The 25,726-nt window shown below is 45.3% G+C and overlaps 1 protein-coding gene across 7 annotated transcripts in view; it reads left to right on the top strand.

The window, feature by feature from the left end:
• Nucleotides 1–25,726, top strand: part of LOC135510585 (chromodomain-helicase-DNA-binding protein 3-like) — a 67,581-nt gene that overhangs the window by 9,420 nt on the left and 32,435 nt on the right. For 3 of the 7 annotated variants that reach the window (XM_064931614.1, XM_064931610.1, XM_064931609.1), the window contains exons 7-27: nt 306–438; nt 628–809; nt 6,377–6,649; nt 6,821–7,024; nt 7,266–7,483; nt 7,674–7,805; nt 8,015–8,111; nt 8,293–8,484; nt 8,633–8,833; nt 9,039–9,176; nt 14,264–14,385; nt 14,917–15,090; nt 15,327–15,468; nt 18,017–18,148; nt 18,264–18,381; nt 18,546–18,670; nt 21,456–21,687; nt 21,978–22,195; nt 22,770–22,947; nt 23,298–23,384; nt 23,761–23,849. In XM_064931614.1, the coding sequence (XP_064787686.1) occupies nt 306–438; nt 628–809; nt 6,377–6,649; nt 6,821–7,024; nt 7,266–7,483; nt 7,674–7,805; nt 8,015–8,111; nt 8,293–8,484; nt 8,633–8,833; nt 9,039–9,176; nt 14,264–14,385; nt 14,917–15,090; nt 15,327–15,468; nt 18,017–18,148; nt 18,264–18,381; nt 18,546–18,670; nt 21,456–21,687; nt 21,978–22,195; nt 22,770–22,947; nt 23,298–23,384; nt 23,761–23,849 (3,387 nt within the window). The remainder of the gene's footprint in view (nt 1–305; nt 439–627; nt 810–6,376; nt 6,650–6,820; nt 7,025–7,265; nt 7,484–7,673; nt 7,806–8,014; nt 8,112–8,292; nt 8,485–8,632; nt 8,834–9,038; nt 9,177–14,263; nt 14,386–14,916; nt 15,091–15,326; nt 15,469–18,016; nt 18,149–18,263; nt 18,382–18,545; nt 18,671–21,455; nt 21,688–21,977; nt 22,196–22,769; nt 22,948–23,297; nt 23,385–23,760; nt 23,850–25,726) is intronic. The other 4 variants (XM_064931615.1, XM_064931612.1, XM_064931613.1 and 1 more) reach the window with 3 other exon arrangements.

Below are 25,726 nucleotides of genomic sequence, written 5' to 3'. Positions count from 1 at the left end.
TTTGGTTTTTTTCCGAGTCAGTGGAAAGGCCTCTTTAGTGTCCAAAGTTTTCGTAACTGTGACCTTAATTGCCTACCGTCTGTAAGCTGTTAGTGTCTTAACCACTGTTCCACAGGTGCATGTTGATTAATTGTTTATGGTTCATTCAACAAGCACGGGAAACAGTGTTTAAACCCTTTACAATGAAGATCTGTGAAGTTATTTGGATTTTTACAAATTATCTTTGAAAGACAGCGTCCTGAAAAAGGGACGTTACTCTTTTTGCTGAGTTTATGTATATATCTAACTCCATCCCTTCCTCTCAGAGTGGTGATGATGTTGATGAGGAGGACTCGCTGCAAGAGGACTCCAGTGTCCACAGCTCCTCGGTCCGCTCCGACAGCTCCTCCCGGGTCAAGAAGAACAAAAGAGGACGTCCGGCCAAGAAGAATAAGAAGAGTAAACAAAATGTTCCATAAAAAAAGGTCATAAACTCTGCATCTGTCAGACTTATGCTCAGCATGTGATGTGTCTCTGTCTTTTCTCCTTCTCCCTCTCTCCCACCCCTCTCTCTTATCCCTTTTCCTTCCTCATTTTACCTCCCCATGTCTCTCTCTCTCTCTCTCTCTCTCTCTCCCTCTCTCTCAGTGCTGGATGAGGGTGAGGTGGAGGGGGATGGTTATGAGACAGACCACCAGGACTACTGTGAGGTGTGCCAGCAGGGAGGGGAGATCATTCTGTGTGACACCTGTCCTCGGGCCTACCACCTGGTCTGTCTGGAGCCTGAGCTGGAGAAGGCCCCTGAGGGCAAGTGGAGTTGCCCACACTGTGTGAGTACCGTACCGTAATCCTCAAAGTTGGTGTTAATAATCCTCAAGTCTGCCTTTTTGACTGATTGTTTATGTCAGCATTACAGACCGAGCTGCGTGTAATGCTACTTTAGTGTGTACTCTATTCACAGTGAGCTTTCGGAAAGTATTCAGACCCCTTGACTTTTTACACATTTTGTTACGTTCCAGCCTTATTCTAAAATTGATTAAATTGTTTTTTCCCCCCTCAGTCTACACACAATACCCCATAATGACAAAGAAAAAAATGTTTTTAGGTATTTTTGCTTAATTGATACTCCCCATCCCGTATCCGGGATCGTGAATACAGCCTCAGGCTCATTAGCATAACGCAACGTTAACGATTTCTGAAAATCGCAAATGAAATGAAAATAATATGCCTGCTCTCAAGCTTAGCCTTTTCTTAACAACACTGTCATCTCAGATTTTCAAAATATGCTTTTGAACCATAGCAAATCAAGCATTTGTGTAAGAGTATTGCAAGCTAGGTTAGCATTTTGCGTAGCATTTAGCACGCAACATTTTCACAAAAACCAGATAACCAAATAAATAAAATAATTTACCTTTGAAGAGCTTCGGATGTTTTCAATGAGGAGACTCTCAGTTACATAGCAAATGTTCAGTTTTTCCTGAAAGAATCTTTGTGTAGGAGAAATCGCTCCGTTTTGTACATCACATTTGGCTACCGAAACGAACCGAAAATTCAGTCACCAAAACGTCAAACTTTTTCAGAATTAACTCCATAATATTGACCGAAACATGGCAAACGTTGTTTAGAATCAATCCTCAAGGTGTTTTTTCACATATCTCTTCATTGATATGCAGTTCGTGGAAGCCTGCTTTCCCCTCAGAATCGCATGGAAAAATACCAGCAGCTGAAAATGACGCACCAATTTCGACGGAGGACACCGGGCGGACACCTGGAAAATGTAGTCTCTTATGGTCAATCTTCCAATGATATGCCTACAAATACGTCACAATGCTGTAGACACCTTGGGGAAACTACAGAAAGGGCAGGCTCATTCCTCTTGCATTCACAGCCATATAAGGAGACAATGGAAAACAGAGCCTCAAAAATCATGCTCATTTCCTGGTTGCCGTTTCATCTTGGTTTTGCCTGTAGCTCCCGTTCTAGGGCACCCACAGACAATATCTTTGCAGTTCTGGAAAATTCAAAGTGTTTTCTTTCCAAAGCTATCAATTATATGCATAGTCGAGCATCTTTTTGTGACATAATATCTTGTTTAAAACGGGAACGTTTTTCATCCAAAAATGAAATTGCGCCCCCAAAGTTTCAAGAGGTTAATAAAAAAGTCAAAACCCGTAAATATCACATTTACAGTTGAAGTCAGAAGTTTACATACACCTTAGCCAAAGACATTTAAACTCAGTTTTTCACAATTCCTGACATTTAATCCAAGTAAAAATTCCCTGTTTTAGGTCAGTTCGGATCACCACTTTATTTTAAGAACGTGAAATGTCAGAAAAATAGTAGAAAGAGTGATTTATTTCAGCTAGTATTTGGTAGCATTGCCTTTAAATTGTTTAACTTGGGTCAAACATTTCAGGTAGCCTTCCACAAGCTTCCCACAATAAAATGTGTGAATTTTGGCCCATTCCTCCTGACAGAGCTGGTGTAACTGAGTCAGGTCTGTAGGCTTCCTAGCTCGCACACACTTTTTCAGTTCTGCCAACAAATTTTCTATGGAATTTAGGTCAGGGCTTTGTGATGGCCACTCCAATACCTTGACTTTGTTGTCCTTAAGCCATTTTGCCACAACTTTGGAAGTATGCTTGGGGTCATTGTCCATTTGGAAGACCCATTTGCGACCAAGCTTTAACTTCCTGACTGATGTCTTGAGACGTTGCTTCAATATATCCACATATTTGTTTTGCCTCATGATGTCATCTATTTTGTGAAGTGCACCAGTCACTCCTGCAGCAAAGCACATCCACAACATGATGCTGCCACCCCTGTGCTTCAAGGTTGGGATGGTGTTCTTTGGCTTGCAAGCCTCCCCCTTTTTCCTACAAACATAATGATGGTCATTATGGCCAAACAGTTCTATTTTTGTTTCATCAGACCAGAGGACATTTCTCCAAAAAGTACAATCTTTGTCCTCATGTGCAGTTGCAAACCGTAGTCTGGCTTTTTTATGGCGGTTTTGGAGCAGTGGCTTCTTCCTTGCTGAGCGGCCTTTCAGGTTATGTCGATATAGGACTTATTTTACTGGGGATATAGATACTTTTGTACCTGTTTCGTCCAGCATCTTCGCATGGTCCTTTGCTATTGTTCTGGGATTCATTTGCACTTTTCGCACCAAAGTACGTTCATCTCTATGAGATAGAGCATGTCTCCTTCCTGAGCGCTATGACGGCTGCGTGGTCTCATGGTGTTTATACTTGCATACTATTGTTTGTACAGATGATCGTGGTACCTTCAGGCGTTTGGAAATTGCTCCCAAGGATGAACCAGACTTGTGAAGGTCTACAATTTATTTTGATTTTCCCATGATGTCAAGCAAAGAGGCACTGAGTTTGAAGGTAGGCCTTGAAATACATCCACAGGTACACCTTCAATTGACTTAAATTATGTCAATTAGCCTATCAGAAGTTTCTAAAGCTATGATATAATTTTCTGGAATTTTCCAAACTGTTTAAAGGCACAATCAACTTAGTGTATGTAAACTTCTGACCCACTGGAATTGTAATACAGTGAATTATAAGTTAAATAATCTGTCTGTAAACAATTGTTGGAAAAATTACTTGTCATGCACAAAGTAGATGTACTAACTGACTTGACAAAACTATAGTTTGTTAACATGACATTTTTGGAATGGTTGAAAAATGAGTTTTAATGACTCCAACCTAAGTGTATGTAAACTTCAGACTTCAACTGTACGTAAGTATTCAGACCCTTTACTCAGTACTTTGTTCAAGCACTTTCGGCAGTGATTACAGCCTTGAGTCTTCTTAGGTATGATGCTGAAAGCTTTCCACACCTGTATTTGTGGAGTTTCTCCCATTCTTCTCTGCTGATCCTCTCAAGCTCTTTCAGGTTGGATGTGGAGTTTCGCTGTACAGCTATTTTCAGGTCTCTCCAGAGATGTTCGATCGGGTTCAAGTCCAGGCTCTGCCTGGGCCACTCAATGACATTCAGAGACTTTTCCCGAAGACACTCCTGCGTTGTCTTGGCTGTGTGCTTAGGGTCGTTGTCCTGTGGAAGGTGAACCTTCGCCCCATTCTGAGGTCCTGAGCACTTTGGAGCAGGTTTTCATCAAGGATCTCTCTGTACTTTGCTCTGTTCATCTTTCCCATGATCCTGACTCGTCTCCCTGCCATTGAAAAACTGAGTGGCTTTCAACTTGCCACTTTACCATAAAGGCCTGATTGGTGGAGTGCTGCTGAGATGGTTGTCCTTCTGGAAGGTTATTCCATCTCCACAGAGGAACTCTGGAGCTCCGTCAGAGTGAACATCGAGTTCTTGGTCACCTCCCTGACCAAGGCCCTTCTCCCCCGATTGCTCAGTTTGGCCCGGCGGAGTCTTGGGTTCCAAACTTCTTCCCTTTAAGAATTCTGGAGGCCACTGTGTTCTTGGGGACCTTTAATGCTGCAGAAATGTCTTGGTACCCTTCCCCAGATCTGTGCCTCAACACAATCCTGTCTCTGAGCTCTATGGACAATTTCTTCGACCTTATGGCTTGTTTTTTGATCTGACATGCTCTGTCAACTGTGGGACCTTATACAGACAGGTGTGTGCCTTTCCAAATCATGTCCAATCAATTGAATTTACCACAGGTAGACTCCAATCAAGTTGTAGAAAAATCTCAAGGATGATTCATGGAAACAGGATGCACCTGAGCTCAATTTCGAGTCTCATACCAAAAGGTCTGAATACTTATGTAAGTAAGGTATTTCAGATTTTTTTTTTATACATTTGCAAACATTTCTAAAAACCTGTTTTTGCCTTGTTTTTTTAGGGTATTGTGTGTTTATTGATATTTTTTTATTTAATACATTTTAGAATAAGGCTGTAACGTAACAAAATGGGTATGGATAAAGTCAAGGGGTCTGAGTACTTTCTGAATGCACTGTAAGGTATCATCAGACATATAAACCCTACCAATGATGATGATAATGGATCAAATTATTTTATATCCCTATTAATTCAACATGCACTCTTCTCCTCTCCTCATGTCTTCCTTCTCTCCTCTTCTCCTGTCCTCCTCCTTTTCTCCTGTCCTCCTCTTCTCCTCTCATGTCCTCCTCCTCTTCTCTCCTCTCCTGTCCTCCTCCTCTTCTCCTCTTCTGTCCTGTCCTCCTCCTCTTCTCCTCTTCTGTCCTGTCCTCCTCCTCTTCTCCTCTTCTGTCCTGTCCTCCTCCTCTTCTCCTCTTCTCCTCTTCTCCGGTCCTGTCCTCCTCCTCTTCTCCTCTCCTGTCCTGTCCTCTTCTCGTCTCCTGTCCTCTTCCTCTTCTCCTCTCCTGTCCTCTTCTCCTGTCCTGTCCTGTCCTCTTCCTCTTCTCCTCTCCTGTCCTCTTCCTCTCCTCTTCTCCTGTACTCTTCTCCTCTCCTGTCCTGTCCTCTTCCCGTCTCCTGTCCTCTTCCTCATCCTCTCCTCTTCTCCTCTCCTGTCCTCTCCCTCTTCTCCTCTCCTGTCCTCTTCCTCTTCTCCTATCCTATCCTCCTCCTCTTCTCCTGTCCTGTCCTCTTCCTCTCCTCTTCTCCTGTCCTGTCCTGTCCTCTCCTCTTCTCCTGTCCTCTTCCTCTTCTCCTGTCCTCTTCCGCTTCTCCTCTCCTGTTCTCCTCCTCTTCTCCTGTCCTGTCCTCTTCCTCTCCTCTTCTCCTCTCCTGTCCTCTTCCTCCTCTCCTGTCCTCTTCCTCTTCTCCTCTCCTGTCCTCCTCCTCTTCCTCCTCTCCTGTCCTCCTCCTCTTCTCCTCTCCTGTGCTGTCCTCTTCCTCTCCTCTCCCCTTCCTCTCCTTTCTCCTCTCCTGTCCTCTTCTCCTGTCCTATCCTTCTCATATCCTGTCCTCCTCTTCCCCTCTCCTCTCCCCTTCCTCTCCTTTCTCCTCTCCTGTCCACTTCTCCTCTCCTGTCCTGTCCTCCTCCTCTCCTGTCCTGTCCTCCTCCTCTCCTCTTTTCCTCGTCCTCTCCTCTTCTCCTCTCCTGTCCTCTCCCTCTTCTCCTCTCCTGTCCTCTTCCTCTTCTCCTATCCTGTCCTCCTCTTCTCCTGTCCTGTCCTCTTCTCCTCTTCTCCTCTCCTCTCCTCTTCTCTTCTCCTGTCCTGTCCTCTTCCTCTCCTCTTCTCCTCTTCTCCTCTCCTCTTCTCCTCCTCTTCTCCTGTCCTGTCCTCTTCCTCTCCTCTTCTCCTCTCCTGTCCTCTTTCTCCTCTCCTGTCCTCCTCCTCTTCTCCTCTCCTGTCCTCTTCCTCCTCTCCTGTCCTATCCTTCTCATCTCCTGTCCTCCTCCTCTCCTCTTCCCCTCTCCTGTCCTGTCCTCTTTCTCTCCTCTTCTCCTCTCCTGTCCTCCTCCTCTCCTCTTCTCCTGCAGGAGAAAGAGGGGATCCAGTGGGAAGCGAAGGATGAGGACTTTGAGGAGTTTGAGGAGGAGAGTGAGGACATGGTGGTACCAGAGGTACCTGGGGTTGGACTGCTGGTAGGACTGGAGGAAGAAGAGGATGACCACATTGAGTTCTGCAGGGTCTGTAAAGATGGGGGGGAACTATTATGCTGTGACACATGCACTTCCTCCTACCACATCCACTGTCTCAACCCGCCCCTGCCTGAAATCCCCAACGGAGAGTGGCTGTGTCCACGCTGCACTGTAAGTCTTGTTTGTTTGTTATCATTATGTGCACAATGCCACTATGAGGCCAAATGCAAAATGTCCACATTGTGTGGACAATAAAGCTTTCCTATTGTATTCTATTCGATCTACTCTACTTTACCTTACTCTAATCTATTCTGATTCTTCATTTTCATCTTCTACCCCCAGTGTCCTGCTATCAAGGGCAGGGTGCAGAGGATCCTCCACTGGCGATGGGGCGAGCCCCCCGATCCTGTACCCGTGCCTCCCGCCCCCGATACCCCTCCTGATGCTCCTCCGCCACCCCCCATGAAGGGCAGGGCTGAGAGGGAGTTCTTTGTCAAGCTGACTGGACAGTCCTACTGGCACTGTACCTGGATCACTGAACTGCAGGTGAGAGGGAAATTGAGGGAGAGGAGAGGAAAGGGAGAGAGAAGTAGGCATGGAGGGAGGGAGGGAGAGAGAGAGAGAGTGAAACAGTTGGAGGAGAGGCTGATGTAATGATATGAAAAACGACAAGACGCTTAGCATGCAAGTATCCTACACACTTCCCTTCCTTGTTTTCATTCAACACATTCTCTCTTTCCTCCATCTATTCCTCTCTTCTTTTTTCTCTTCTTTACCATCCGTCTAGCTGGAGATCTTCCACTCGGTGATGTTCCGTAACTACCAGAGGAAGACAGATATGGAGGAGCCTCCCAGTCTGGACTATGGGTCGGGGGGAGAGGAGGAGAGTGTTAAGAGTGAGAAGAGGAGGCTGAAAGACCCCGACTATGCTGCCCTGGATGACAAGTTCTATAAATACGGCATCAAGCCTGAATGGATGATGGTCCACCGCATCATCAACCACAGGTACATGTGCATGTGGGGTGTGCTGGGGAGGGGGGGTGAGATGGGGGTTGGTGGGCGGGGTGTGTGTGTGTATGTGTGAGGAGGGTGTGTGTGTGTATGTATGTGTGTGTGTGTGCTAGTTTATTATTGTGTGCAGTTCTGTCCATAATGTGTGTGTACGTGTGTGTATGTGTGTGTGTGTGTTTCCCAGTATGGACAAGAAAGGGATATACCACTACCTGGTCAAGTGGAGAGACCTGACCTACGACCAGTGCACATGGGAGAGAGATGATCTGGAGATGCCAGAGTTTGTCATTCACAAGGCCAACTACTGGGCACACAGGTACTGGACTAGTGGACTGGCCAAATGGCGTCCATGTTGGCACTTAACACTACTACAGTGAATCTGTCTTAATAATGTCAGTGTCAACATGGTGAACATCACAGTTCTACATCACAAACCAAGTTTGGCAAAACTTGTATGCTGTTGTAAATAGCTCAGGGACACTGGATTGATGATTGATTGATGGATCGATTGATTGATTGGTTCAGGGATGAGGTGATGAAGGAGGCCCCAGACATGCCGAGGAGGATGAGGAGGATGAGGATGGAAGAGAGTGAAGACCCCCACAGATCACCTGTCAACGACGTGAGTTCTGATTGGCTCACTCACTCTGTAACGGCCACATCTATTGGTCGTCATTCCGGTAGCCGATCAACTCTCACTACCAAGTCAAAACTCTAGTGTCATTCTGTACAATGATGTCAATGATGTTTATCTCCATTTTTCCTCCCTTACATCACCATCCCTCTTTCTCGTTATCTTCCAGCCTACGATAAAGTATGAGGAGCAGCCAGACTTTGTGACGGCGACGGGGGGCACTCTGCACCTCTACCAGCTGGAGGGACTCAACTGGCTGCGTTTCTCCTGGGCTCAGGGCACTGACACCATCCTGGCAGACGAGATGGGGCTGGGCAAGACTATCCAGACCATCGTCTTCCTCTACTCACTCTTCAAAGAGGTAGGACGGCACCGTTAGGAGCCATGTGTTCTCTGTGCTATGCAAATTCCCTCTTGAGTATCATGTTGTCATTTTAATAGAATAATAAAGTATTCTATTCATCTTTGTAGAAAAAAATAATCTCTCCTACCCTCTTCCCCCCACCAAGGGCCACACTAGGGGCCCGTTCCTGGTGAGTGCCCCCCTCTCCACCATCATTAACTGGGAGAGAGAGTTTGAGATGTGGGCCCCTGACTTCTACGTGGTGACCTACACAGGGGACAAGGACAGCAGAGCCATCATCAGAGAGAACGAGCTGACCTTCGACGACACGGCCATACGGGGAGGGAGGAAAACCTTCAAACTGAGGGTGAGGATGGACGGGAGGGAGGGAGGGAAGGAGGAGAGGAGGGGGCAGAGGAACGTCATGAGAGAAAGCTCAGATCTGTTCATCCCATCTTCTAAAAAAGAAAAAAATCAAATATCTGCTTCTGTTTCTCTCTGTCCCTCTCCCTCTCTCTCCCCTCTCTATCCCCCCTCTATCCCCCCTCCTCCTCTCTCTTTCTCCTCTCCAGAGAGAAGCCCCTATAAAGTTCCATGTCCTGTTGACGTCCTATGAGCTGGTGACGATAGACCAGACCTCCCTGAAGTCTATAGACTGGGCCTGTCTAGTGGTGGACGAAGCCCACCGCCTCAAGAACAACCAGAGCAAGGTAGGCTGCACCTGTTTGGTTTTGTGTGTGTGTGTGCGTTTGTACTGTATTTAACTTTGGCCAATCAGATCACGTCTCTCTGTTCCTACTCCCCCGTCCTACTCGCAGCAACACAAGAAGGAGACACCAACACAAAGAATAGTGAGGCGCTGGACAGAGGAGGCAGACTCAATGCTGCAGGACTGTTTTGAGAATACTGATTGGAATACGGTCAAAGATTCATCCACCCAGGAGTCATCCATCAACATTGAGGAATATACATCGTCAGTCACAGGCTTCAATAGGAAATGTGTTGATGATGTTGTACCCACAATAAGAATCCAGACATACCCCAAGCCGGTGGTGTAGTGGAGGGTATACGCAGGTATATGCCATATACCCACTTATTCTTCAGTGGGCATTGCTGTATACTCACTTCTGAATCACCAGAAGCTCCATTCCACATTCTACTGAATGAGGACATCTAGTTGAAGGCGTAGGAAGTGCTTCCAGATCCATATCTTATTTGCAAGTGGATAGGCGATGACTTAAAATTAGACATGTATTCAGATTGCCTGCACTATGAGTTCTGTTATACTCACAGACATAATTAAAACAGTTTTAGAAACTTCAGAGTGTTTTCTATCCAATAGTAATAATAATATGCATATATTAGCAATCTAGGACAGAGTAGGATGAAGTTCACTATGGGCACGCAATTCATCCAAAGTGAAAATACTGCCCCCTATCCCCAACAAGTTTTAAGCAGGTTACCTTAGTGTTCTTGGGCACAAGGACTATGGTGGTATTACTGACTCAGACAGGGAGTAGTTGAACATGTCAGTGAAGACATTTGCCAGTTGGTCAGGTCATGCTCGGGGATACACATCCTGGTAATCCGTCTGGCCCTTCGGCCTTGTGAATGTTGACCTGTTTAAAGGTCTTACTCACATCGGCTGCGGAGAGTGTGATCTCACAGTCGTCCGGAACAGCTGAAGCTCTCATGCATGTTTCAGTGTTATTTGTCTCAAAGTGAGCATAAAAGTTATTTAGCTCGTCTGGTAGGCTCTTGTCACTGGGCAGCTCTCAGCTGTGCTTCCCTTTGTAGTCTGTAACAGTTTGCAAGCCCTGCCACTTCCGAAGAGCGTCTGAGCCGATGTAGTATAATTCGATCTTGGTCCTGTATTGACGCTTTGCCTGTTTGATGTTTCGTTGGAGGGCATAGCAACATGGGCGACTAACATGATTAGGATGATGCCTTTGGCTGCTAGACAATGAAACAAAGTTGAAAGAAAACCAATAGAACACATATGAGGAAGTCTTTATAAAAAAAGAGTTGCCTTCACGTTTCTATGGTAGATTTTGGCTACATGCTACTTTGAAGCAAGGTAAGACATGCCTCATAATATGAAGTAATGGCGATGCTAATGAAAGGCAAACCCATCTTCTGGTAGATTGAAAGGCTTTCCCAAAAACCTTCTCTATTAAATGTTAGCTAGATACAAAGTATCCTACCTGTCAGAAACAGATCATGATTATTTGCATAATTCCAGTGGCCTTTTCCTTTGCAAACTCCATCTCATGTGCTAGAAACATGCTAATCAAACAATAGTGCTAGGTGCCTGCACACGTGAAGTAAAGGGTCACTTTATTTTAAATCTAAGAAATGTTGATTTTCCCAGATCTCAAAGGTGGTCTCCTGATGTGGTTTAAGCATTTTTATTGACTTAGAACATACAATTATGTTGTTTTTCTGTTAAAAACCGTGTGACTTTGAGAATGAAAACCTGGAAACAAAATTGGGTAAAATCTGTAACCTGTACATTTCTGACTCAGTTTATCAGTTTCAATAGTAGGCCTACTATTAGCCTACTGCATAGAACAGCTTGGGTTGGCCTGACTGTGAAAGACCAATGTGGGATTTATCATTGTAGGTTCCTAGTTTTCAGACAGGGTGCCTTTCCTTTGCCGGACAGGCCGTTTGGAGAAAAATGGGCAAAATTTGAGTATACCTACTTTTCCAGGCACCACTACACCACTGCCCCAACCAAAAACCCTGGATGAACGGAGATATCCGTACAATGTTGATAGCCTGTACTGCAGCGTTCAATGTCAGCAGAACGAACCCCGATGACTTGGTGGCACGCAACGCGTACAAGGCGAGCATCTCCGCAAATCCATTAGGGACGCCAAAGGCAATACAGGCTCAAACCTTGAATTGACGTTCGACAACTCAGACTCACTCCGTATGTGGCAAGGACTACACACTACCAAATACTACAAAGGCAAATCCAGCTGTGAGGTTCCCACCGAAGCCTCCCTCCCAGACAAGCTCAACACAGTCTATGCTCGCTTCGAGGCAGACAGTGCTGAGCCATCCAGGAAAACTCTCGCTGCTCCAGACGACCAGGTGCTTTCACTCTCCGAGGGCGACGTGAGGAAAACTCTCAAACGAGTGAGTACTCCCAAAGCCCCTGGCCCAGATGGCATCCCTGGCTCTGTCCTCAGTGTGTGCTGACTAGCTGGCAGGCGTCTTCTCGGACATCTACAACCTGTCCCTCTCCCTGGTTGCAGTCCTCACCTGCTTTAAGGAAACCACCATCATCCCAGTGCCCATGAAAAACAAGGTGACATGCCCAAATGACTTTCGCCGTCGTGCTCGCCCCTGTCCTCACGAAGTGCTTCGAGAGGCTGTCATGCCCCGCAGGGTAGCCTAGTGGTTAGAGCATTGGACTAGTAACCGAAAGGTTGCAAGTTCAAATCCCCGAGCTGACAAGGTACAAAATCTGTTGTTCTGCCCCTGAACAGGCAGTTAACCCACTGTTCCTAGGCCGTCATTGAAAATAAGAATTTGTTCTTAACTGACTTGCCTAGTAAAATAAAGGTAAAATAAAATAAAAAATAAAACATCAAGGTCAGCATGCCAGGCACACTGGACCCACTCCAATTTGCCTACCGCTCCAACAGATCCACGGAAGATGCCATTTCCATCGCTATTCACATGGCCGTAACACATCTGGACAAGAGGAACACCTATGTGAGAATGCTGTATATTGACTACAGTTCAGCATTTAACACTATTGTTCCCTCCAAACTCGATACCAAGCTCAGAGCCCTGGGTCGGACACCACCCTCTGCAACTGGATCATGAATTCCTGACGGGCAGACCACAGGCTGTGAGGATTGGCAACAACACCTCCTACACACTGACTCTTAACACAGGTGTTCCCCCGAGGTGTGTCCTCAGTTCTCTGCTGTACTCCCTGTTCACCCACGACTGCGTGGCTTTGCACGACACCAACTCCATCAGCAAGTTTGCTGACGGCACCACGGTTGTAGGTCTGATAACCAACAACGGCGAGTCAGCCTATAGGGAGGAGGTAAGTGAACTGGCATTGTGGTGCCAGGACAACAATCTCTAACTCAACACCAGCAAAACAAAGGAAGTGATTGTTGACTTCAGGAAGCAGAGGAGGAAACATTCCCTGATCCACATCACCACGGCTACAGTACAGAGAGTCAAGAGTTTTAAGTTCCTCTGCGTCCACGTCACCGAGGACTTGTCATGGACCAACACCAACACCACCATTGTCAAGAGGGCGCAACAGAGTTTCTACTTCTTAAGGCGGCTGAAGAAATCCTCTCCAAATACTACCGCTGCACCATCGAGAGCGTCCTGACCGGTTGCTTCACGGCCTGGTATGGGAATTGTTCCGTCCACGACCACAAGGCCCTCCAGCAGAAGGTGAAGCTGACCCAGTACATCACTGGGACCGTGCGTCCACCCATCCAGGATATCTACTTGAAACAGTCACCTGAGGAAGGCCCACAGCATAATCAAGGACCCCACACACCCCAGCCACAAGCTGTTCCCTCCCTTACCATTGTGAAGATAGTATCGGAGCATGAGGTCTGATACCAACAGACTCAGAGACCGTTTGTATCTACAAGCCATCAGATTGCCGAACAGTTGAACTGGACTGACCACCTGCTCTGATTCTCCACACCTTAGCACTCATGCACTCACTCATGCACACTCACACACACACATACACACACACACACACACATTCATGCTTGTCACGTTCGTCATAATAACTGGACCAAAGTGCAGCGTGATCTGGGTTCCACATCTTTCTTTTTCTAAGTGAAACTCACAGCAAAACAAAACAATAAATCTCAAACTAAACATGACGCTAACAATAGTGCTAACATGCAACTATCCATAGTCAAGATCCCACAAAGCACAAAGGGGAAATGGCTGCCTAAATATGATCCCCAATCAGAGACAACGACAAACAGCTGCCTCTGATTGGGAACCATACCTGGCCAACATAGAAACATAATCCCCTAGATGACCCACCTCTAGTCACACCCCGACCTAACCAACATAGAGAATAAAAAGCTCTCTATGGTCAGGGCGTGACAATGCTACACACACTTAACAGTCGGTGCTACCAGACTCTTATTATAATGCTCAATTTATACAATTGCCCCCCCCATCCCGCTTTCACCAATACACGTGTATATATTGGACTATAAATTGTGCCTTCCTATATTATACTCATGCCTGTATTATACTTATGCTAAAATGTTTATTCTATTCTACTGAGTTATTTACTTTATGCTCGCATTCTTATCTTTTATTATTTGTTATTGTTGTTGCATTGTCGAGAAGGAACCTGCAAGTAAGAATTGAATTTAATTGGCCGTGTGCGCGATGTATACGAGTACAAGGCAAGCAGATACGAGCTATCCGTTAGGGATGCAAAAAGACAATACAGACTCAAGCTTCAATTAATGTCCAACAACTCAGACTCACTTCGCATGTGGCAAGGACTACAGACTATCAAAGACTACAAAGGCACATCCAGCTGTGCGGTGACCACTGAAGCCTCCCTCCCAGACGAGCTTAACACATTCTATGCTCACTTCGAGGAAGGCAATACCGAGCCATCCAGGAAGACTCTCGCTAATCATAAAACCTGAAAACTTCACAAATAAAATTTGAAACCTTACAGAATTTCCTCTTGAAAGACAATGAACGTCAACAATCAATCAATCGTTGAATCAATCAATACATTATTGCCTGTGTTTTCTCTCCTCAGTTCTTCAGACGTCTGAATGACTATACGATTGACCACAAGCTGCTGCTGACTGGTACCCCTCTACAGAACAACCTGGAGGAGCTGTTTCACCTGCTCAACTTCCTCACTCCCAACCGTTTCAAGTAGGGTAACACACGCACACACATATTCACATAATGGCTGCATTTACACAGACAGACTAATTCTGATCTTTTGCCACTAATTGGTATTTTGACCTATCAGATCAATAATTAGGCCAAATATCAGAATTGGGCTCTCTGTGTAAACACAGCCATATAAACACATACACATACGCATAACATGTACATATAGACTGACACCGACTTGGACGTATGTGGATGTATAGATGCACACACTTATAGACTGTGTTTAGACAGGCAGCCCAATTCTGATCTTTTCCCCCCACTAATTGGTATTTTGACCAATCAGATCAGCTCTGAAAAAGAGCTGACGTGAAAAGATCTGATGTGATTGGCCAAAAGACCAATTAGTGGAATCGAGCTGCTTGTCTAAACGCAGCCATATATGTAAGCAAACCACTCACACACTACACAGCCATGCATCTCTACTTCTATTTGCATGTTTTCAACCTAAATAGCCTCCATTAACCAGACATCCTTCCACTCTCTCTCTCTCTCTCTCCCTCCCTCTAGTAATCTGGAGGGGTTCCTGGAGGAGTTTGCAGACATCTCCAAGGAGGACCAGATCCAGAAGCTCCATGACCTGCTGGGTCCCCACATGTTGAGGAGGCTGAAGGCTGACGTCTTCAAGAACATGCCGTCCAAGACTGAGCTCATCGTACGAGTGGAACTAAGCCCCATGCAGAAGTAAGGAGGAGCGGGGTGGAGAGAGAGTGGGGGAGGGGTGGGGGAGGATGCATGGAGGGAGAAAGGAGAGGAGAGGAACGAAAGGACAGGAATAGTGAAAGAGAGGGAAGAGAGGAGGGAAAGGTGTATGGTTGATAAAGAGACTGAAAAAGAGAAAGTGAGGGAGTAGTTAACAAGAGAATCATAAAAATAATCACACACTAACTGTGTCTTTCTTCATTGATGTATTATAAAAGGAAATACTACAAGTTGATTCTGACGAGGAACTTTGAGGCTCTGAACTCTAAAGGAGGAGGTAACCAGGTGTCTCTACTCAACATCATGATGGACCTGAAGAAGTGTGCCAACCACCCCTATCTCTTCCCCGTCGCCTCCATGGTAACTATGATCATAATGATATACTGAGTGTACAAAACATTAGGAACACCTGCTCTTTCAATGATTGACTGACCAGGTGAATCAAATCATATCAAATCAAATTTGTTGGGGCGAATTGGAGTGGGTCTACGGTTTCTGGGATGATGGTGTTGATGTGAGCCATGTCCAGCCTTTCAAAGCACTTCATGGGTACTAACATGAGTGCTACGGGTCGGTAGTCATTTCGACAGGTTACCTTCACTTTCTTGTGCACAGGGACTATGGTGGTCTGCTTGAGGGAGAGGTTGAAAATGTCAATGAAGACACTTGCCAGTTGGTCCGCACATGTTCTGAGTACACGTCCTGGTAATCCGTCTGACCCCGTGGCCTTGTGAATGTTGACCTGTTTAAAGGTCTTGCTCACATCGGCTACGGAGAGCATGATCACACAGGCATCTGAAACAGCTGGTGCTCTCATGCATGTTTCAGTGTTGCTTGCCTCGAAGCGAGCATATAAGGTATTTAGCTCGTCTGGTAGGCTTGCGTCACTGGGCAGCTCACGTCTGAGTTTACCTTTGTGGTCCGTAACACTTTGCAAGCTCTGCCACATCCGACAAGCGTCGAAGCCGGTGTAGTAGGATTCAATCTTGGTCCTGTTTTGACACTTTGACTGTTTGATGGTTCATCTTAGGGCATGGCAGGATTTCTTATAATCTTCCGGATTAATGTCCCGCTCCTTGAAAGCGGCAGCTCTCGCCCTGAGCTCGGTGCAGATGTTGCCTGTAATCCATGGCTTCTGGTTGGGATATGTACGTACAGTCACTGTGGGGACAATATCATCAATGCAGTTATTGATGAAGCCGGTGACTGAATGCCATTGGATGAATCGCGGAACATATTCCAGTCTGTGCTAGAAAAACAATCCTTAAGCATAGCATTCGCGTCCTCTGACCACTTCCGTATAGAGCGAGTCACTGGTACTTCCTGCTTTAGGTTTTGCTTGTAAGCAGGAATCAGGAGGATAGAATTATGGTCAGATTTGCCGAATGGAGGGCGAAGGAGAGCTTTGCATGTGTCTCTGTGTGTGGAGTAAAGGTAGTCTAGAGTTTTTTTTTCCTCTGGTTGCACATGTGACATGCTGGTATAAAATGAGATAAAACGGATTTAAGTTTGCCTGTGTTTAAGTCCCCGGCCACTAGGAGCGCCGCTTCTGGATGAGCATTTTTTTGTTTACTTATGGCCTTATACAGCTCATTGAATGCGGTCTTACTGCCAGTTTCGGTTTGTGGTGGTAAATAGACTGCTATGAAAAATATGGTAGAGTGGTCTACAGCTTATCTTGGTAGATAGTGTGGTCTACAGCTTATTATGTTGTACTCTACCTCAGACGAGCAATACCTCAAGCCTACCTTAATATTAGACATCGCGCACCAGCTGTTATTTACAAATAGACACAAACGCCCAACCCTACCAGACATAGCTGTTCTATCCTGCCGATGTACGGAAAACACAGCCAACTGTATATTATCCGTGTCGTTGTTCAGCCACGACTTGGTGAAACATAAGATATTACAGTTTTTAATGTCCCATTGGTAGGATAGTCTCGAACAGAGCCCATCCAGTGTTTTCTACAGTGTTTGCACGCTAATAGAACAGATGGTAGAGGTGAGTTACCCTCTTGCCGAAGAATTCTCACAAGGCACACTGATCTGCGCCCCCTGTATTTCCTTATTTTCTTCATGTGAATAATGGGGATTTGGGCCTTGTCTGGGAGCAACATTATACCCTTCATGTCAGACTCATTAATTAAGGTGAAAGCTATGGTCCCTTGTTGATGTCACCTGTTAAATCCCCTTTAATCAGTGTAGATGAAGGGGAAGAGACAGGTTAAAGAAGGATTTTTAAGCCTTGAGGCAATTGAGACATGGATTGTGTATGTGTGCCATTCAGACGGTGACTGTGCAAGACAAAATATTTAAGTGGCCTTTGAACGGGTTATGGTAGGAGGTGCCAGGCGCATTGGTTTCAGTGTGTCAAGAACTGCAATGCTGCTGGGTTTTTCACTTTTCACTCCTAACAGTTTCACGTGTGTACCAGTAATGGTCCACCACCCAAAGGACATCCAGCCAACTTGACACAACTGTGGGAAGCATTGGAGTCAACATGGGCCAGCCTCCCTGTGGAACGCTTTCAACACTTAGTACTCCATGACCCGACAAATTGAGGCTGTTCTGAAGGCAAAAAATGGTGCAACTCAATATTAGTGTATATTATCTTAAGTCACATTTTCAACAGTAAGGACACTGTAATTCACCTCTGAATTGCAAAACGGTGACACATTCTGGTAGGTTTGAGTAGTATAAATTGTATTCAGCCTATTATTTCAGTCTAAGGGGGGAAAAACCTAGAAATATGCATTAATGTAAACATGACCACAAATGTTCATGGAAATGAAAGAGTTTACATTCTTTCAGTTATTCAAGTTCAATAAAGAATTTATATCTATATATAATGTATGAGTTATATGTCATCACATGGCCATGGTGTGTTGTCTTTACTGTGGTATTAGGAAGCCCGCAAGACGGCGAGCGGAGCGTACGAGGGCATGGACCTCACAAAGGCTTCTGGGAAACTGACTCTGTTGCAGAAGATGATGAGGAAACTGAAGGACCAGGGACACCGGGTGCTAGTCTTCTCACAGGTTGTTACACACACGCACACACACACGCAAATACAAACATGCGCGCTGTTAGCAGTTCCATAACCATTTCTCTTCTCTCTCCTGCTCTCCTCCCTCTCTCCTCCCTCCCTGGTAGATGACTAAGATGTTGGACCTGTTGGAGGACTTCCTGGACTTTGAGGGTTATAAGTACGAGAGGATCGACGGAGGAGTCACAGGAGCTCTGAGACAGGAGGCCATAGACAGGTTCAATGGTGAGGCAGACGCTCAGTCTACTGCAGGTTCTAGAAACAAATACAAATATTTCCATTTAGGTGAAAGGGAACATTGTGATCTAATCCAATTTATTTCTCTCTCTCCCCCATCTCACTTTCTCTATCTCCTTCTCTCTCTCTTTCCCTCTGTCTCACTCTCTCAGCTCCTGGTGCTCCTCAATTCTGTTTCCTGCTGTCCACCAGGGCAGGGGGTCTGGGTATTAACCTGGCCACAGCAGACACTGTTGTCATCTTTGACTCAGACTGGAACCCCCACAATGACATCCAGGTAGACTGTCACTTGAATGTTGAAATAATTTCCATTATCGAGAAAAAAAACAAGTTTTAAGGACATTCATGTAGAATTTACATACATTTCCATGCACTTAATTTTTGCTCTTTAAACATCATACAAACAGTAAATAAATGGCTAATCTGCCTTTGCCTTCCATCCTGCTAGCTAACGTTTAATCGCTGGAAAATAAATGGGACGAACAGAAAGCACGTATATACCTACCAACGGGACATTAAAAACTGTAATATCTTATGTTTCACTGAGTCGTGGCTGAACGACGATATTAAGAACATACAGCTGGCGGGTTATACACTATCGGCAGGATAGAACAGGAGCCTCTGGTAAGACATGGGGCGGGGGCCTATGCATATATGTAAACAACAGCTGGTGCATGATATCTAAGGAAGTCTCTAGGTTTTGCTCGCCTAGGTAGAGTATCTCATGATAAGCTGTAGACCACACTATCTACCTAGAGAGTTTTCATCTGTATTTTTTGTAATTTTCTACATACCACCACAGACCAATGCTGGCACTAAAACCGCACTCAATGAGCTGTATACCGCCATAAGCAAACAGGAAAACACTCATCCAGAGGCGGCGCTCCTAGTGGCCAGTGAATTTAATGCAGGGAAACTTAAATCAGTTTTACCTAATTTCTATCAGTATGTTAAATGTGCAACCAGAGGGAAAAAAATTCAACACCTTTACTCCACACACAAAGACATGTACAAAGCTCTCCTTCCCCATCCATTTGGAAAATCTGACCATAATTATATCCTCCTGATTCCTGCTTAAAAGCAAAAATTAAAGCAGGAAGCACCAGTGACTCGGTCTATAAAAAAGTGGTTAGATGAAGCAGATGCTAAACTACAGGACTGTTTTTCTGGCATAAACTGGAATATGTTCTGGGATTCTTCCGATGGCATTGAGGAGTAACCCGGAAGCTTATAAGAAATCCCGCTATGCCCTCCGACGAACCATTAAGCAGGCAAAGCGTCAATACAGGACAAAGATCGAATCGTACGACACCGGCTCCGATGCTCGTCGGATGTGGCAGGGCTTGCAAAATATTACAGACTACAAAGGGAAGCACAGCCGAGAGCTGCCCAGTGACACAAGCCAACCAGATGAGCTAAATAACTTTGATGCTCGTTTCGAGGCAAGTAACACTGAAACATGAATGAGAGCATCAGCTGTTCCGGACGAGTGTGTGATCACGCTCTACGCAGACAATGTGAATAAGACCTTTAAACAGGTCAACATTCACAAGGCTGCAGGGCCAGACGGATGACCAGGACGTGTACTGCGAGCATGCGCTGACCAACTAGCAAGTGTCTTCACTGACATTTTCAACCTCTCCCTGTCTGAGTCTGTAATAACAACATGTTTCAAGCAGACCACCATAGTGCCTGTGCCCAAGAACACTAAGGTAACCTGCCTAAATGATTACCGACCCATAACACTCACGTCTGTAGCCATGAAGTGCTTTGAAAGGCTGGTCATGGCTCACATCAACACCATTATCCCAGAAACCCTAGACCCACTCCAATTTGCATACTGCACCAACAGATCCACAGATTATGCCATCTCTATTGCACTCCCCACTGCCCTTTCATACTTGGACAAAAGGAACACCTATGTGAGAATGCTATTCATTGACTACAGCTCAGCGTTCAACACCATAGTGCCCTCAAAGCTCATCACTAAGCTAAGGACCCTGAGACTGAACACCTCCCTCTGCAACTGGATCCTGGACTTCCTGACGGGCTGTCCTCAGGTGGTAAAGGTAGGTAACAACACATCCGCCACGCTGATCCTCAACACAATGGCCCCTCAGGGGTACGTGCTCAGTCCCCTCCTGTACTCCCTGTTCAATCATGACTGCACAGCCAGGTATGACTCCAACACCATCATTAAGTTTGCTGATGACACAACAGTGATCACAGACAACGACGAGACAGCCTATAGAGAGGAGGTCAGAGACCTGACAGTGTGGTGCAAGGACAGCAATCTCTCCCCCAATGTGATCAAGACAAAGGAGATGATTGTGGACTACAGGAAAAGGAGGACTGAGCACGCCCCCATTCTCATCGACGGGGCTGTAGTGGAGCAGGTTGAGAGCTTCAAGTTCCTTGGCGTCCACATCACTAACACACTAACATGTTCCAAGCACACCAAGACAGTCATGAAGAGGGCACGACAAAACCTATTCCTCCTCAGGAGACTGAAAGATTTGGCATGGGTCCTCAGATCCTCAAAAGGTTTTACAGCTGCACCAGAGAGCTTCCTGAGTGGTTGCATCACTGCCTGTTATGGCAACTTCTCTGCCTCCGACCGCAAGGCACTATTCCCCCCTATTCTACGCTGCTGCTACTCTCTGTTATTATCTATGCATAGTCACTTTAATAACTCTACCTACCTGTACATATTACCTCAATTACCTCGACACCGGTGCCCCCACACATTGACTCTGTACCGGTACCCCCTTTATATAGCCCTGCTGTTGTTATTTACAGCTGCTCTTTAATCATTTGTTATTCTTATCTCTTACTTTTTTTAGGTGTTTTCTTAAAACTGCATTGTTGGTTAAGGGCTTGTAAGTAAGCATTTCACTGTAAGGTCTACTACACCTGTTGTATTCGGAGCATGTGACATATACAATTTGATTTGATTTAATGGTTAATTCCTTAATCCCTTTTCTCTCTCCCTCATTCTGTGTCCATTCCCTACCTATCTCACTCTTTCCTCCCTCCTCTTCTCCCTCCTTCTCCCTCACAAGGCATTCAGTCGCGCCCACCGCATCGGGCAGGCCAACAAGGTGATGATCTACCGTTTTGTGACCCGTGCCAGTGTGGAGGAGCGCATCACCCAGGTGGCAAAGAGGAAGATGATGCTGACCCACCTGGTGGTGAGGCCAGGCCTGGGCTCCAAGGCTGGATCCATGTCCAAACAGGAACTGGACGACATCCTCAAGTTCGGCACCGAGGAACTCTTCAAGGACGAGATCGAATGTAAGTGACATTTGTTGATTGGTTTGATTTGATTGATGATTGATTGTGGGGGATGGGAGGAGGATAGGAGAAAGGGGGGGAGTTGGAAGGATAGAGGAGGAGCAGGAGGAGGAATGAGGGATTTCAGAGTAAGAAATGCAAGGATAGGACATTTATTTTGGGTATATGTTTAGATTTGGGAGAATTCTGTAATATACATTGCATTTTGGGGGTTGTTACATATCTTTATATAGATCGATTTTAGTCACATCCTAATCTGTGTTTCACCACCGTTTTCTATTCCCCCAAAGTCCTCTCACCACCACGTATGTCCCCTCTCTCTCCTATACGCTGTCCAGCGGGGGACAACAGGGATGATGAGGGCAGTGTGATCCACTATGACAGCTCAGCCATCGAGAGACTGCTGGACCGGAGCCAGGACGCTACAGACGACACAGACATGCAGAACATGAACGAATACCTCAGCTCCTTCAAAGTGGCCCGCTACATGGTTCGAGAGGAGGATAAGGTGAGAAAGGGAAGGAGGGAGAGAGGGAAGGAGAGAGAGGGAAGGGAGAGGTGAGTATTTGTGGGGGGGGGGGCAGTTTGGGAATACCTAAGCTCCTTCAAAGTACCTGGCTACATGGTTTGAGAGGATAAGGTGATGTACAGAGAGAGTGATGGAGAAAAGCTGTTTGAGAGAGAAGTGATAGATAACATTACTGTTTTTGTACGCTTTAATGTATACAAAAATGTGTATGGCACTTTAGTGTACTTTAAAAAATACTTATCCATGTGTAAACTGTTAACACTGTCCATTGAGCTATTATACGGGTTTATCCATGTGTAAACTGTTAACACTGTCCATTGAGCTATTATACGGGTTTATCCATGTGTAAACTGTTAACACTGCCCATTGAGCTATTATACATACGGGTTTATCCATGTGTAAACTGTTAACACTGTCCATTGAGCTATTATACGGGTTTATCCATGTGTAAACTGTTAACACTGTCCATTGAGCTATTATAGTTTATAAGTAGATTGTATCACACTGGTTGTCTGTAAACTTTACTTCCATGTTCTTGCATGCGTGTATCCAGATTGAGGAGGTGGAGCGTGAGATCATTAAGCAGGAAGAGTGTGTGGACCCAGAATACTGGGAGAAGCTGTTGAGACATCACTATGAGCAACAACAGGAGGACCTGGCTAGTAAACTGGGCAAGGGCAAGAGGAACCGCAAGCCTGTCAACTACAACGACGCAGCACAGGAGGACCAAGGTAGGTAGTTGGGAACCGTCAGTCCTGGTTGTCATGGAGATGGATGGAGGTGTCGTTTATGTTATTAGCATGCATCACTATGACAACATGGGCCATTTTGTACTGTCACGCATTCTGAATAACTTCTTCTTTTTTATAATTAAAGAAGGGTTGGACTCCTCCTACTTTGTATTGGCCCATATATTGGTTCATCCATGATTGTTTTAAATAAAAGCTGTGCTCTTTTCTAGAATTAGATCATGTAATATGGTCTCTGTGCTATACGTTAGGTATTGCTAAAGTATTGCTAATGGTAGCCGCATGGGGCCAGTGGGCCTAGCCTATTGACGGTACACCATGTGCTGTTTCAGAGTGGCATGCTGGTATTTCAGATAACCAGTCCGAGTACTCTGTGGGCTCTGAGGAGGAGGATGAAGACTTCGATGAGAGGCCAGAAGGTATGCCTAAGTACACAAGGCACAAACACATTTGGAATGAAGCCTCTTCTGTTGAATGTGTTGGGATGGATCACGTGTTAAACTCCTGTCCTCGACGGCCGAAGGTCTGCTGGTTTTAGCTCCTCCCTTGTACTTGATTGATTAGTAAGGAACTCCCAGAAGTTGAAAGGAAATAACGAAAACCAGCAGACACACAGCCCTCCAGGAATTGACTTTGACACCCCTGTAACAGATGGATGATTAGATTTCAGATGTTATGGCTGTTTCACTCAAGTACCATAATGACTATGCTGCTTACTCTCCTGATTCCCCCCCCCCCCTCTCTCTCACTCTCTCTCTCTCACCCCCCCTTCATATTCTCTCTATCTTCGTCCAGGTTCTCGCCGACAGTCCCGTCGCCAGATGAGGAACGAGAGAGACAAGCCACTTCCCCCCCTGTTGGCCAGAGTAGGGGGAAACTTGGAGGTTAGAGACAACAACTTATCTGCTATTCTTGTTGACATAAGAATTTATACATTCTGTATAGGGGTTATGGATATTATACAGTTGATGTCGGAAGTTTACGTACACCTTTGCCAAATACATTTAAACTCAGTTTTTCACAATTCCTGACATTTAATCCTCGTAAACATTCCCTGCCTTAGGTCAGTTAAGATCACCACTTTATTTTAAGAATGTGAAATGTCAGAATAATAGTAGAGAGAATGATTTATTTCAGCTTTTATTTCTTTCATCACATTCCCAGTGGGTCAGACATTTACATACACTTAATTAGTATTTGGTAGCATTGCCTTTAAATTGTTTAACTTGGGTCAAACGTTTCAGGTAGCCTTCCACAAGCTTCCCACAATAAGTTGGGTGAATTTTTGCCCATTCCTCCTGACAGAGCTGAGTAAGGTTTGTATGCCTCCTTGCTCGCACACGCTTTTTCAGTTTTGCCCACAAATGTTCTATAGGATTGAGGTCAGGTCTTTGTGATGGCCACTCCAATACCTTGACTTTGTTGTCCTTAAGTCATTTGCCACAACTTTGGAAGTATGCTTGGGGTCATTGTCCACTTGGAAAACCCATTTCTGACCAAGATGTTGCTTCAATAGAACCACAGAATTTTCCATCCTCATGATGCCATCTATTTTGTGAAGTGCACCAGTCCCTCCTGCAGCAAAGCACCCCCAAAACATGATGCTTCAACCCCTGTGCTTCACAGTTGGGATGGTGATCTTCGGCTTGCAAGCCTCCCCCTTTTTCCTCCAAACATAACGATGGTAATTATGGCCAAACAGTTCTATTTTTGTTTCATCAGACCAGAGGACATTTCTCCAAAAACTATGATCTTTATCCCCATGTGCAGTTGCAGACCGTAGTCTGGCTTTTTTATGGCGGTTTTGGAGCAGTGACTTCTTACTTGCTGAGCGGTCTTTCAGGTTATGTCTCTATAGGACTCGTTTTACTGGGGAAATACCTGTTTCCTCCAGCATCTTCACAAGGTCCTTTGCTGTTGTTCTGGGATTGATTTGCACTTTTCGCACCAAAGTACGTTCATTTCTAGGAGACAGAACGTGTCTTCTTCCTCAGCGGTATGACGGCTGCGTGGTCCCATGGTGTTTACACTTGCATACTATTGTTTGTACAGATGAACGTGGTACCTTCGGGCATTTGGAAATTGCTTCCAAGGATGAACCAGACTTGTGGAGGTCTACAATTTGTTTCTGAGGTCTTGGCTGATTTCTTTTGATTTTCCCATGATGTCAAGCCAAGAGGCACTGAGTTTGAAGGAAGGCCTTGAAATCCATTCCCAGGTACACCTCAAATTGATTCGAAGGAAGTCAAATAGCCTATCAGAAGCTTCTAAAGCCATGACATCATTTTCTGGAATTTTCCAAGCTGTTTAAAGGCACAGTCAACTTTGTGTATGTAAACTTCTGACCCACTGGAATTGTGATACAGTGAATTATAAGTGAATTAATCTGTCTATAAACAATTGTTGGAAAAATGGCTTGTGTCATGCACCCAATCGACTTGCCAAAACTATAGTTTGTTAACAAGAATTTTGTGGAGTGGTTGAAAAATGAGTTAATGACTCCAACCTAAGTGTATGTAAACTTCCGACTTCAACTATATTTTATGATGTACTTTCCCTTCCTCTCCTTATGTAAGTTCCCTTCCTCTCCTTATGTAAGTTCCCTTCCTCTCCTTATGTAAGTTCCCTTCCTCTCCTTATGTAAGTTCCCTTCCTCTCCTTATGTAAGCTCCCTTCCTCTCCTTATGTAAGCTCCCTTCCTCTCCTTATCTTGTAGAGGTATTTATTAGAGAGGGGTAAAGAATGATTTTGTTCGGGCGCC

The sequence above is a fragment of the Oncorhynchus masou genome, chromosome 23 (genome assembly GCF_036934945.1).
Source record: "Oncorhynchus masou masou isolate Uvic2021 chromosome 23, UVic_Omas_1.1, whole genome shotgun sequence".
Classification (NCBI taxonomy): Eukaryota; Metazoa; Chordata; class Actinopteri; order Salmoniformes; family Salmonidae; genus Oncorhynchus; species Oncorhynchus masou.
This window is presented reverse-complemented; position numbering and strand designations above follow the sequence as displayed.